This window comes from Panthera pardus, unplaced genomic scaffold (genome assembly GCF_024362965.1).
Source record: "Panthera pardus isolate Hobbes unplaced genomic scaffold, ASM2436296v1 HiC_scaffold_10, whole genome shotgun sequence".
NCBI classification, from domain to species: domain Eukaryota; kingdom Metazoa; phylum Chordata; class Mammalia; order Carnivora; family Felidae; genus Panthera; species Panthera pardus.
The window spans coordinates 37,341,339-37,355,947 of record NW_026526655.1 but is presented as its reverse complement, the minus strand read 5'-3'; the positions used below and the strand labels follow the sequence as shown (position 1 = coordinate 37,355,947).

Genomic DNA, 14,609 nt, shown 5'->3' with positions numbered 1-14,609 from the left:
GAAACTGAGGCACCAAGTGACTTTGCTCAAGGCCAAAAAGCTAATAAGTGGTTGGAGCCCAGGATTTGAATATAGGTAGGCTGACAGTGGCGGTCACACTATATATTCACCTACAGAATAGCAGTATGGTTACAATTCAAAGCCTCTGGGCCAAACTGCGATTATATGAGAGAAATGTGGCATCCTTAGAATCAGATGTATTCTTTCATCACTCCTGGAGTTCTGGCTCTGCTCCCCAATTTGTGTGTGCCGCCATCTCGGCCAGCCAACGTATGGGGGAGGTTTTTAGGAGCTCGTGGATACTGCAAGGAGAATCAGTATCCCAGGGAGCTGAGAACTAACAAGTCCTCACATTAATAGCATCCTTTAAAATGTACACCTAGTGCCTGTAATGAATTTGATTCTCCCATAATCTTCTTTTTTGGATCTGATCATGATGATATCTTTAAAATGAAAACCAATTATCTTCTCCACACTTCTCCCATTCATGAGTCTTCAACCATTGCTTTTATATTTCACTTTTCTGAAAATTTGGCTCAGATTAAAATTATTAAATTCTTGCAAACGCCGTATATACCTTGAAGGCAAAAATCAGACGTCAAAGTATCAGCACAAAGGAAGTATTTATGTGTGGGACATTCATGGGGTTTTATCACAGGATTTTTTTTCTTATTTACTTATTTAGGATTTTTTTCATTTTTAAACCAAATCGCTCTTAAGCTATTTTTTTCTTCTCCCCATTTCTAAGATCTATTAGATCACATGTACAACATATCATGTAATGTACCTCAATGCAAAGAAAAATAATACAGTGAAGAAAAAGCATCTGTTGGCCTGGGAAGCAGGCAGTATTAGTTATTTCCTTCATACTTCTTTTCTGTGTGAACTTAGGCAGTATATTTACTTAGTATTCTTCACCTGTAAAGTTGAAAAAAATGATAATTGATCTTCAAATATCTCAAAATATTCTCAAAAATGTGAAGTAGTTGCCAAGAACTCTTACTTAGCAGAGGAAAATGATACTGTCACTAAACGATACTTCATTGAGTGTTTTCCACTTTCATTGTTTTTTCTTCAGTATAAACCCAAGGAAACAAAAAAATTCTACGTTGGCAAAATATAAGAGAAAATGGCATGTATTTGGCCATTTTGGTGCTATGTCACAGAGGCAGTATCCTACTAAAGCACTCTCCCATCCTATCTCTCTCTGTGTCAGCAAGACTATAGGAGGATTGAGGACTCAAGGCAGGTATCAAAAGATCCTTATATCATATTTCACTTGTTATAAGATGCCAAAAAAGAAACGAAGATGCTTCTGTGTCTCAAATTGTTGCTCAGATGTGTCTTAAACAGGAGAGACTTGTTTGATCCCCTAGGCTACATGTTCTCACCACATCACCTCCCTGTAAGCGCACGGCACCACTTGTGATTAGACATAATTTTATTTTTGTGGCTTTTGGATTTATGCTTTTATCCCTAACTAGACCTCAATTCTATGCGGGAGGAAAGGGCATCTGTGCTTACCGTCTTACCCAGAGTCTAGCCCTGCAGTTCTTAATGCGTGCAGTACTGCCCTCTAGAGGGCACTTTGGAAAATTGAGGAGGTGATGGAAGAATTCTCTGGAGGTATTTAGAGGGAGCAGCCAGGAATGCTGGGTGTCCTGCACTGTGCAGGACAGGGCAACATAAAGAACAGTTGCCCTCATCTTGCAAGACTTTAAGTCCTGCCTTACTAAATCATCTAAAATCAGAGTACTTTAGTACACGATATTAATCTTTTTACAAGAAGTTATGTGAAAGGCCCAGTATCCGAGGAAAACATAATTACTGAGAGGCATGTCTAAATGAATGAAGATATTGTTTCTAAATTATTGAATAATTTATTCACTCTGGGAATTCTGTCTACTTAATTGTATGATTGCTATACAGTAAGCAATTTTGGAACAAACTGGGAAGTGAGTTACTGGTTTTAATTTGATACTTTGTTATTATTGACAATCCATGGTAGACATCCCACAGTGTCCTGTGAAGTAGAAGCTGATATCATCAATCACAAGAAAAATATCCTTTGAGATACCTTTGAAGATTTGGCAGCTCTGGTAGGGTGTATGAGTATTATTTATTTGCTCACTTGTGGACTATCAGACTTTTTCTCCATGGTGAGAGTCTGTACTTGTCTTGGTATGTTATCCCTATCTTAAAAAATTTTTTTTAATATTTTTATTTTACTTTTGAGAGAGAGACAGAGTGTGGGCCAGTGAGGGACAGAGAGAGAGGGAGACACAGAATCTAAAGCAGGCTCCAGGCTCTGAGCTGTTGGCACAGAGCCTAATGTGGGGCTCGAACTCACGGACTGTGAGATCATGACCTGAGCTGAAGTTGGATGCTTAACCGACTGAGCCACCCAGGCACCCCATGTTATCCCTATCTTAATTAAAGTTATTTTCCTTTCTTCTTTTATTATATGCAAATAGATGTGATCTGTTGCCATTATTTGTTTTTATGCTAGTGTCTATCTGGTGCATCTACACTGTCATTTTCCTATATTCTTTGTGTGTGTGGAATGGCATCTGATCTCTTTGTTTCTCTGTTGAATTTAATGAATTCATATTAAGTAAGTTCAGGCCCCTGCCTACTTCATTATGGTTTCTTGTGTGCCTGCCTGTTTAAATATTATAATACATATTATTTTGTTTTAAATGACCATTCTTTTATTTCTCTTTACAGTGTAGCTAGGATGCTATTTTTACTTCATTTTTAATGTATATAACCAGCTTATATTAGTTTTGACTTTCATTGTATGATAGTAAAGGGAGCCTTGCAAAATATTCGTTTTAAAGAACCTTGGTTTTGACAAAGCTGGGACCCACAAGTCAAAGACAAAATGCCTTGTGTATAGAATATGTTTAATAAATATTTGCTTGATGAACAAATAGATGAATCAGGCAAAAGTGAAGACATAAATCTTTGTTGATAGTTAAGGGAGACTACCATGGCTCCTAAATCAAAGGAAGGAGGTGGGTGTGTCTTCGTTCACACACGCAAAGCTGAGAACGACATACAGTAGGGACAACAAATGGGAATTGGAGGTATTGAATTCTATACTTCTTAAGTTCTGGTCAACAAGTGCATCTCAGTGCAATAGATTTTATTGAGGAATGCAATGTTACCCATCACGAATGGCATATGTTGTCAGCACTGTTGCTGCTGGATTGTTATTACCATTATTATTATTATTATCACAGTAAGTTAGTTAACACATTTATCAACTCACATAGTTACCTTTTTTTTGTGGTGAGAACTGTTAAGATTTACTTTCCTAGCAACTTCCAAGTATATAATACGGTATTGTTAACTGTCGTCACCATGCTGTATGTTAAATTTCAAGAACTTACTCATCTTGTAATTGAAAATTTATACCCTTTGACCACCTTCACCCTTTTTCTCTATCCCTTGCCCTGGGCAGCCATCAAACTACGTTTTGTTTCTATGAATTCTGTTTTTTTTAAGGTTACACTTAAAAGTGAGATCATCCGGTATTTGTCTTTCTCTGTCTGACTTACTCCATTTAGTATAATGCCCTTGAAATGTCTCCATCTTGTTGAAAATGGTGGGATTGCCTTCTTTCTCATGGCTGAATAATATTGCATTATATATGCAACATCTTTTGAAATGTCATTAGATGCTATATATAGTATATGAATAATATATTAAAGAATATGTATATTATATACATATATATTAAAGATACATATATATTAAGGAAGATATATTAGAAATCTATTCGTTTGATGGACACTCAGATTGTTTCCATGTCTTGGGTATTGTAAATAATGCTGTAATGGGCATGATGGTGAGAATATCTTTTCAAGATCCTGATTTCATTTCCTTTAGATATATACCCAGAAGGGGAATTGCTGGATTATATAGTAGTTCTATTTTTAATATTTTTGAGGAAGCTCCATGCCCTTTTACATAGTGGATGTACCAGTTCACCTTTCCAGCAGTGCACAGATGTTCCCTTGTCTCTATATCCTTGCTGGTGCTTGTTATCGCTTGTCTTTTTGATAATAATTATTTTGATATTAGTTATTCTAACAAGTGTAAGGTAGTTTTGAGTAGCATTTCCCTGATAATTAATGGTTGAGCACCTTTTCATGTACCCTTTGGGCATTTGTATGTCTTCTTTGGAAAAATGTTTATTCAGGTCTGTTGCCCATTTTTTAATCAGATTATTTATTTTTTTGTTATTGAGTTGTTAAATATATTGAGTATATTTCTATATACTTCTATATATTTCTATATATATATATATAGAAAGAGAGAGAGAGAGAGAGAGAGAGAGAGAGAGTTCTTTATGTATTTTGGATATTAACCTCTTATCAGCTGTATGGTTTGCAAATATTTCTCCCACTCAGTAGGTTGCCTTTTCATCTTGTTGATTGTTTCTTTTGCTGTGAATTGCTGTGAAGAGCGTTTTAGTTTGATGTTGTCCCACTTGCTTGTTTTGGCTTTTGTTGCTTGTGCTTTTGGTGCCATACTGTTTTAATTACTGTAGTTTTGTATTATAGCTTAAAATCAGGAAGTGTGATGCCTCCAGCTTTGTTCTTTCTCAGAGTTGCTTTGGCTTTGCAACCTTTTGTGATTCCATGTGAATTTTAGAATTGTTTTTCTTGTTCTTATATTACCATTGGAATTTTGATAGGGATTGCATTGATTCTATAGATGATGTTGGGTAGCATGGGTATTATAATATTAATTCTTCTAACCCATAAACATGAGATATCTTTCCATTCATTTGTGTCTTCTTCAATTTCTTTTATCAATATTTGGTAGCTTTCAGTGTGCAGATCTTTTACTTCCTTGGCTTAATTTATTTTTAAGTATTTTATTGTTTTTGATGTTATTGTAAATTGGATTGTTATTTTTATTTCTTTTTCTGATAGTTTATTGTTAACCAATAAACAACTGATTTTTGTGTGTTGATTTTGTATCCTGCAACTTTAATGAATCCATTTATTAGCTCTAACAGTTATTTGGTGTAGTCTTTAGGGTTTTCCATATATAAGATAACGTCTTCTGCAATAAGAGAGAATTTTGCTACTTCCTTTCTGATTTGGATACTCTTTCTTTCTTTCTTTCTTCTCTTTCTTTCTTTCTGTCTTTCTTTCTAAAGTTTATTTATTTATTTTGAGAGAAAGAGAGAGAGCAGAAGCAGGAGAAGGGCAGAGAGAGAGAGAGAGAGAGAGAGAGAGAGAATCCCAAGCAGGCTCTGCGTCATCAGGGCAGAGCCCAATGTGGGGCTTGATTTCATGAACTGAGAAATCATAACCTGAGCCGAGACCAAGAGTCAGATGCTCAACTGAGCCACCTAGGCTTGCTTTCTTGCCTTTCTTTCTTTCTTTCTTTCTTTCTTTCTTTCTTTCTTTCTTTCTCTTTCTTTCTTTCTTTCTTTCTTTCTTTCTTTCTTTTTCTCTTTTGTTCTCTTTTTCTTTCTTTTCTTTTTTTGCCTAAATGCTCTGGCTAGGATTTATAGTACTATGTTGAATAGGACTAGTGGGAATGGGCACCCTTGTCTTGTTCCTGATCTTAAAGGAAAAGCTTTCAACCTTTCACCATTGAGTATGATGTTACTTGTGGTCTTGTCAGATATGGCCTGCGTTATATTGAGGTGTGTTCCTTCTATAGTCAGTTTGTTGAGAGTTTTTATCATGAAAGGATGTTGAATTTTGTCAAAAGATTTTTATGCATCTATTGAGATGATTGTGATTTTTATCTTTCATTCTATTACAGTGATGTGATTAAAATTATTAGTGAGTAGTATTTAAATAATGTTAAATGACTTCCTTTATATATACACTAAACAATACAAAGATAATTTCTTCTATATTAAAAACTATTTTTAAAAAAACATGGCTAATGTAAAGGTCTTATGCTTAAGACGCAGTTACCATTTTGAAGTAAATAGGGTTCTTCATTCCTTCAACATTGAAGTTAGTCAAGATTTCTTGATGAGAAAGATATTGTAACAATGGAGGATGTTATTTGAAAAAGAAATGTGGAAAAAGATCTTATTTGCTAGGTCTTACATATGCTTTCAAATTTAACTTTCAAATATAATTTCCATTATGTTGAATTTCAACAGATTCTAACTTCAAATTTTTTTGTAGTCTTTTGAATAATTGTGGTTATTAGACATGTCATGCTGCTTTAGTTTGCAATGTTGTCTTCTCTTTGAGAAGTACAAGAGAAATACCTCTGTCATGACATCACCACATTTTTGATCTGCTATTTTAATTTCTCAAATGAAGGACATTGTAGTAGTTATTTCTACCTCATTGGAGCAAAACATTTGACCTCTTCAGATAATACAGAAATTCCCCAAAAGCATGGTTTTTGAACTAGTAAGGTGGTAATAGGGCACCACCTACCACTACATGGTTTTGTCCAACAAATGGTAGCTGGAACAAATAAAGAGCTGTTAATTCCACCATACTGTCTATGGTTGACTTTTACTATAGTATTGTTGTCCGTGGCTATTGACACTAACTGTAGGTGTGGACCCCCACATGAAAGAATACCAGCGTATTGAGTATGTGCTGAAAAATACCCATACAAGTCTGCCAGGAGACAGAGCTACATTTGTTTATGTGTGTGGATGTGTATGTGAAAGCTTCTTTAAATATTTGTGGTGTGCTCTGAGATGGCCCACGCATTTCCTTCACACGCGACACGGACACTAGTCGTGATGTTCTCGTGCTCTTGTATGCACTAATAACACAAGGGATAGTGCAATTCATGGGAAAAATGGGTGTGGAGGAGTCATGGATGTCTTTGGTAAGTTATTCTGCCAGATTGTAGCCAAAATTATTTTCAAATTAGTGTTGGGGAGGGGGAGGGAGCTGCCTTTCTTAGTAAGAGGAGGAATAATACAAATCCTAAATATCTTTTGATAAGTAATAAAATACATTGCTAATAGATAATTTACAAATATATAACTACTAAGTTTACTTGCATTTAGAATTCCAGCCCTTTTTATGATTGTGATATAATGAGATAATCTATGCAAATTTGCTTATAGTTCATATACTAAGTGTTCAATAAGTGTTAGCTTCTGTTTTGGATTGTGATGATATTTTATTGTCAACAATAAAGTCATTGGCAGTAATAAAAATTGTAGTGGTATTGTACAGCAGCCCCATTTACAGTTTAAATTGCATCAGATATTTCTTGACTTCCAGGATTTTAATTGCAATCTAATACAGTTGCAAGGATTTGGTTATGACTGCTTAATCTCTCTTTTTTTAAAAAAGCTAATTAATCATCACTAATTTTTAGATTCAAAACCTCTATAGTGATCTCTCTATGGTTTTCTGTGATGCCAAGTGTTACTGTTTAAATGTGCTGGGATTTCCATGGACTCTTAATTTTGAGAGCCATATAAATGTGGAGGCTGAATTGTGGCTATTGCCCTTGAGACTTTCGATAGTCCTATTGTCCCATGAGCATCAGTCTGCCTGAGATGCCCTCTATTACTCTTACTTTTCTTTGGGTTAAATCAGTCCTCTTTTTTTCTGAAGCATCCCTAACATCAGAGGAGAGAAACCACAAATTGCTACGAGATCACTAGAATATTCAAACATCAGCAGCAGCTTGACATTTCTTTCAAGTTGAGTGTTCAGTGATCAAATTGTACATTAATTTTACATTTCAGGCCATAACAATCCCAGATTTGTTTGAGTATCTAATAATATTCAGTTTACATAATTCCAAGTAAAGTTCTCTTCTCTCCTTTTTCCTCCCCTCCCAAGACCTGTGTTTGAGGAAATATTTTGAGCATATTTCTTTAGAAACGCCTGTTACAATACTCCTTAAATACATACTACACGCGAATACCTTCAAATTGATTAGCTGATCTGAATACCTAATACATGTTGTAGGAAATGATACACAGGACAACGACGTTTTGACAGAGGAGATACTGCATAAGCTGGCTAGTTAGAAGTTTGAGAGGGCGTGTAACAGAGTAAAGAGAGGGATGCTAGTTGGCCAGGGGAAATTGCTGCACATATAAAGGGAAAAAGCACTAAAAAGGAATGCCAAGTTGGGAGTTGTTAACAATAAACTTCACTCTTTAATACAATAGTATAAGTCTTTTCTGGTCCTGATATCCTAATAGGGAGGACTCCAGGAGCTGCAGAACAGAAAGATGACCTTCATTCCCCCTTTTTAAAATAATAGGGGACAAAATTTTTATGTAAATATTTCAATGTAAAATCTTTATAACTTGGTCTTTCACTTTGTCTTCTTCTGTTAGTTAACAATTAAATTTCTCTTTCTATTTTTTTCTTCTTGTATCATTCAGCCAGGATGTGTCGTCTCCTGGTTTTTAGGAGATGATGTAGTTGTGTTTTCGTGCACTGGCACAAACTGTTTTCTCCAATTGGCCATTGTTTTCTAGAGAGACTGACTTCTGTGTACCAGAACCGGCACAGTCTGGCATTTGGGCCTGGATGCCACCTCTCAGAACTGATGAAATGCCATTCTGGCTGATTAATTAGATACGTTTCACAACCTGTTGCAGGATAAGGGACGTGAGAGCATTCTGCATTAGTAGCTTGAGAATTTTGAGATTTTTCTCCTTCTCTTACAATTAGGAAAGATGCCAATTTTGCTTTTGTTGTAATTTTAAAATTCTTTGTGAAAATTTCAAAACTAAAAGGAAAATGATGGGGCGCCTGGGTGGCTCAGTCGGTTAAGCGTCTGACTTCAGCTCAGGTCACGATCTCACGGTCCGTGAGTTCGAGTCCCGCGTCGGGCTCTGGGCTGATGGCTCAGAGCCTGGAGCCTGCTTCTGATTCTGTGTCTCCCTCTCTCTCTGCCCTTCCCCCGTTCATGCTCTGTCTCTCTCTGTCTCAAAAATAAATAAACGTTAAAAATAAATTAAAAAAAAAAGGAAAATGATGTCTTAAAAGTAACACTGAAAATGAGTCTGGATATGATCTCTTCATTAAGACAGTTTGGTTTTTAAAGGAATCTTTCAATTTGTAAATCCAGTAGCAATACACATATCTCTGTAAAACAGACTCTTGCAGGTGCATTTAAAAATGTTTTTGATGTTTATTTTTGAGCGGGGGGGTTGCAGAGAGAGAAGGAGACACAGAATCTGAAGCAGGCTGAGCTGTCAGCACAGAGCCTGATGTGGGGCTCGAACCCACAAACAGTGAGATCATGACTTGAGCTGAAGTCTGATGTCCAACTGACTGAGCCACCCAGCCACCCCACTGCAGGTGCATTTTAAGCAAATTAGTCAAATTTATCTGTTAACATATGTACAGTACCAGGGTGTTCATTATAGTAGTAGATTGCGATACTCGCTCTTTTGTATCACCTTATAGCATAGTTTACTTGTGATTATTTCAATTACAAACAGTTTTTCAACATATTTTCTTTAATCTTTAAAACTGTGAGGAAGGCAGAAGGATATTTTCTTGTTTATAGAAGAGAAGCCCAAGGAGAAATTGTTGGAGCTGAAAGCAAAACTAAGATAATCTGACTTGTGTCCCTGTCAGCGTGTCCTTGGTATACCTGATCTTCCTGACTCTGTCTCCTCTGAGTTCTGTCAGACTTGCCACGTGAGCAGTGATTCTCTTTATATCTGTGTTGTTTTCATGGGTAACAATAAATAGGAGGCTTTCATGTGCTTTGTAGAGTGCGCAATTTTCCTTGAAGAGATGTCATATCATGTAGTGCTTGAGACTGCAGACTTTAGAGGGGCGCCTGGGTGGCTCAGTTGGTTTAGTGCCCGACTTCAGCTCAGGTCATGATCTCACAGTTCGTAGGTTCAAGCCCCGCGTCGGACTCTGTGCTGACAACTCAGAGCCTGGAGCCTGCTTCAGATTCTGTGTCTCCCTCTCTCTGTGCCCCTCCCCCACTCACACTTTCTCTCTAAAAAATAAATTAAAAAATTAAAAAAAAAAAGACTCTAGAGCCCACTGCTGGGCTGTATTTGAACCCCAGCTCTACCACTTAGCAGCTGCATGATGCTGGGAAAGGTGACTGCTCTGGGCCTCAGTGTTTTTTCATCAATAAACCGAGAATAAGAAAAGTGCCTATGTTCTTAGGGATGTTGTGACAGTTGAATGAATGAACATATGTAAAGCATAAAAAAGAGTGCCAGCACAGAGTAAGCACTTCACACATTATTATGATTACTTAAGAATTGCATTTTTCAGAGTGGACGTGACTTTATTTTGCAGTGTCCAGAGGGGACTCATTATGTCTGCATTAAACAGAACCGACTCCCCAAATTCTGCTTGTGTAGTGAATATTTTTCCCTTAGAAAATCCATCTCTATCTGACAGAGTGTTCATTTGCTTGCCTTGAGTCTTAGTCTAAAGTATAAATATGGTGTGTGGAATAGGGCATTGAACCAAGGTATGAGACAGGGACTTTAGTCCCAGCTCATTTACCAGCTGTGACCTTGGGTCAGTCACTAAACCTCCTCAGGCTCAGCCTCTTTTCTCCTCAGAAGAAGGCTAGACTATTAGACTTCTGAGTCCACTTATCAAATCCCTTTCTGTGATTGAGGTGATCGGGGCAAGTCCACTTTAACAAAAATATTAGGCAAAGCCCTCCTTATGCATCCCATTTAGTTAAATCCTGTTATTAGAAGGATTTAGCTATTATTACATAGGTAGTATTGGGAAGTGCCTGTGTAGATTTTGGGGAATTAAATATTCTAAGGCATTTTAACACAAATTTCCTCATATAGCCTAAGGAAAAATCATTCATCAAATTAAACAGCGTATCATGGAGCACCTTGGATAAAATAGGTGACGTATCCTTTGGCCGAGTCTATGCTTTGTGGAGCAATCAGTGTAAACTCCGCTTCTTCCCACATTGTCCTTTGCAGTTCAGGGTCACCTTACCAGGCACTGCAGTGAGAATGGAGAGGAGAAAGAGAAAGGACTCTTTTGTCTGTGCACCGGGGGAAAAGGTGCCGGCTTCCCCATACTTGCTCCTTCAGGCTTCTGAGCCAGCCTCAGCTTATACATCGATCATTATAATGAAGAACTAAAATGAGAAATAAAAATAAGGAGAAAAAGTCTTTCTTGAGCAGTGATGTAACTGACAGCTGATGATTTCCTGTGATCCTCCTTTACTTTTTGTTTTGAAGGACATGCTGAACCTCTGGAGCCTTTTTTCTCCATCAGCCAGATGGGAACACTGTCCTTAAGGACAATGTGGGTAAAGACAGAAGGAATGTGGGTAACTAATAACATTAAAAGACAGATTGCAAGGATAACCCAATATATAAACCCCAGCTCGCCAAGCATGGTGGTGTGTGATTTACGTCACAGAAGATGTTTGGGTTTGTAAACTCTTGTACACTGAGGGGCTGACTTAACTTTCAGTTCTTTGAGGAAGAGCTTCCTTCCTTGATTTCTCCCAAGCCTAGGAATGCTGGGCCTGGGTGGGACAGGGGTTGCAGCAGTGTGCAAAGTCTCAGACCATGGTGAGGGAAGGGTGGATTGTCCTCAGTAATTCAGAGGAGCCCCCCACCCTCGCCCTGAGGTTGCTCCTTATTACAGGATCTCAAGGGGGTGCTGTCAACCACAGAGCTGATCAGGATCAGGTTGAGGTCCTTGGCTTAAAGAGCAAAGACCGTCAACAGTGCTAGGAAAGAACCTGGGGATAATGCCTTGAAAAAGTGAGCTCTCAGGGTCTGGGTCTGTTTCCTCACTGAGTAAGAGCACTAACATATAGAGTGATATCACTCAGGATATGCCTGGTGCATAACTTTCTTCTTTGGTGTATATTTCTACTTGTTTGCAGGGCCAAGGAGATCTGTTGAAGAATGCCAAGAATGAAGCTGTAGAAAACATGAAGCAGATCCAGCTGGCGTGCTTGTCTTGTGGACTTAGTAAGGCACCTAGCAGTTGTGCCGAGGCCAAGAGCAAACGCAGCCTGGAAGCCATAGAGGAGAAGGAGAGTGGCGAGGAGAACGGGAAGCTGTGACCCTGAGCAGTACCGACACACTCACCCATCCTTCCTCTTGAGGACTCTGGTTTTTCTTTCTGGTTTTCTTTCTGTAAGCTTTTTAGAAATTCACAAAAAGGTACCCTCTATGGGGTATTGGACATAGACAGATATTTTCACAATGTCAGTATTTTAATGTAGTTAATTTATCTAAGTTAAAAGCTTTAGTAGCAGTGTTTAAAATTCTGAAATGAGTGTACATACCCATGTGTGGATGTGAGTGGGAGTGTGTGTGTGTGTGTGTGTGTGTGTGTATGTGTGTGTGTGTGTGTATGAGGGAGAGAGAGAGAGAGAGAGAGAAAGAGAGAGACAGAAAGTGAAGTGAGAGAGAAAGAGAGAGGGAGAGAGATTGAGATCCTGTGAAAATCTATTCTATGTTGCATTATTCATTTAGTAAGTTATTATGTTATCATTTTGGGACAAATTTGTTAATCTGAAATTCTAAAGAGCACTTATTATAACCTGTTGCTGTGTTTAATTTTACTTCTCTACCTTCTTCATTTAATTTAGAGTTCTTAACATAGGTTATTATCAAAGGAAGCCAAATTTACCAGTGCATAGATGTTTTGATAGACTAAATATAGATTAGAAAAATTCCTAAGAATCACAGTAGAAATAAAAGTGAGTGAAAGATTAAAAAATGATCAGAATTTCTAAGAGAATCAGCAAAATCATTTCTTCACTTAGAAACTCTTTAAACTATTTATTAAATAAAATCAAATTTTAGAAAGTTTTTTTGTGGTTGTATATTAAACATGTATGATTTCAGTGGAAAAGCTGATCATAAGTGAATTTATACCCACCTACACGGAACTCTGAAACACAGTGAGAGCTCTGTTGTAATTAGGACTTTGATGTGACCTTATTTTCAGTTATAAAATGTCAAGGTTGAGATTTTTAGGAAGGCCTCATTCTTCCAAACTGGGAATCTAGCATTCATCTATAACAGACATGAGCAGCTAGGAGGTCTTGGCTTTTATTAAATATAATTTATTGTACTAAATTTAAATTTAAAGACATTGTTCAACCACATCATCATGTTGAATTGACATAAATTCCGTGAGTCAGATAACATCTTTGTGATGATTTAAGAGCTAACTTGTTACAAAATATGATATAATTTTAATACATGAACAAAAATATACATACAAAAGAAGCAAACTAATTAGGGTACATTTATAATTGCATCCAGATAATTTTTACCCTTATATCTTCATAAAGAACTTGAGTGTAATATGTTTGTTACTTCCACCAGAACTAAATGTTCTATGGTTATGAAAATATATTTATTTAAAACATTGCTTTTATTTTGAAAAGCTTCTTAATTAATTTGATTAACAAATACGCAAGTTTGGGGGAAACTAGGGAAGATAATTGTTAAAATTTTTGCAATTATAAGCATCTTCTATAGCTACTGTGTTAAGTTTTTTTCTGATTTCTTAACACTATTATGTTCATGTTGCACATTACTGAAAGTAAAGATATGAAACAACACTTTTATGGTTCTCTTTTATTATGAATTCTTTGAAAAGAGAAAAATAATGAAAATGAGTTATTATATTAAAAATATCTCAAAGGGTATGATATTTCCATGAACCAAATGTGAAATTTCTCCTTGGGTTTGAAACTGGGTGTTTAGCGAGGTTCATGAGCTCATTTTAAGGTAGGTTTTCAAGGGTACTATAATTGCCTGGAAAAATTTCTTTACACTCCATTATATTTAACCTGCACAGTAAAAGGAATAGTGGAATGTAGTATCTAACCTCCTTATGATAAAAAAAAGAGGTGATAGAGACAAAAACAAAATCCACTTTACATCAGCTAATTGGTTGGTTTCACCGGTGGACCTCTTCACCTCCCTGAATTCCATTCAGAGAAGTACATGCCTTTACTGGTGGTATGGAGAGGTGGGAAGAGAAGACAAAGGGTAAAAACTCTCAAAGAATATTATTAATTTCTTAATTTGAGGCTCAAAGCTAATCCTTAAAAGTGGCTTCCCTAGTTTATTCCAATTGTCCTAGAGCTCCACTTACAGGAGCTTACTCAAATCTTCTTGGACTGTTTTTGTTTTTAGTTTAAATAAATTGAGTCTGGGGGGAAAAAAGTATTTCTGAGAACATGATATGGGTTCCACCTCATCTAATGGTCCTTCTGGCAATGGGTTGTCTACCAGTCTCTACTCCACTGCATTGGGTCTGATTGCTAGCCAGGGAGTGAAGGGTGGGGCAGGGTGGAGCTTCAGATTTTGAGAATAGAGAAGTTACAAGGGAAACATATTTCCTATAATGGTCTTGCCTCTGGATGGAATTATAGAAACAAAGCAAACTTCTTACATTATTACATTCTACCAGTGTCTGTCTTCTTTCCAGACTTGCACTGTAGTAGAAAAATGCTCCTTCCACCTGCTTAGCTTTTGATGATGCTAAGAATGTAATGGTAGATATTAATTCAATTTTTGTTTATTAATTTTTACATTACCAATGTGATATGAAGCAGAGATGGTAGGTGTTATCACTGACAGAGCCACTGATAAAGTGAATGGAAGATTTGACTTTAGATTCTGGTCT

At 36.9% G+C, this 14,609-nt stretch overlaps 1 protein-coding gene across 3 annotated transcripts in view; it reads left to right on the top strand.

Moving 5' to 3' along the window:
- Positions 1-13,536, top strand: part of PLCL1 (phospholipase C like 1 (inactive)) — a 332,470-nt gene extending 318,934 nt beyond the window's left edge. For all 3 annotated transcript variants that reach the window (XM_019428364.2, XM_053906572.1, XM_053906574.1), the window contains one exon: positions 11,839-13,536. In XM_019428364.2, coding sequence (XP_019283909.1) covers positions 11,839-12,021 — 183 coding nt within the window. In that variant the 3' untranslated portion in view covers positions 12,022-13,536. The remainder of the gene's footprint in view (positions 1-11,838) is intronic.
- Positions 13,537-14,609: the final 1,073 nt, after the last annotated feature.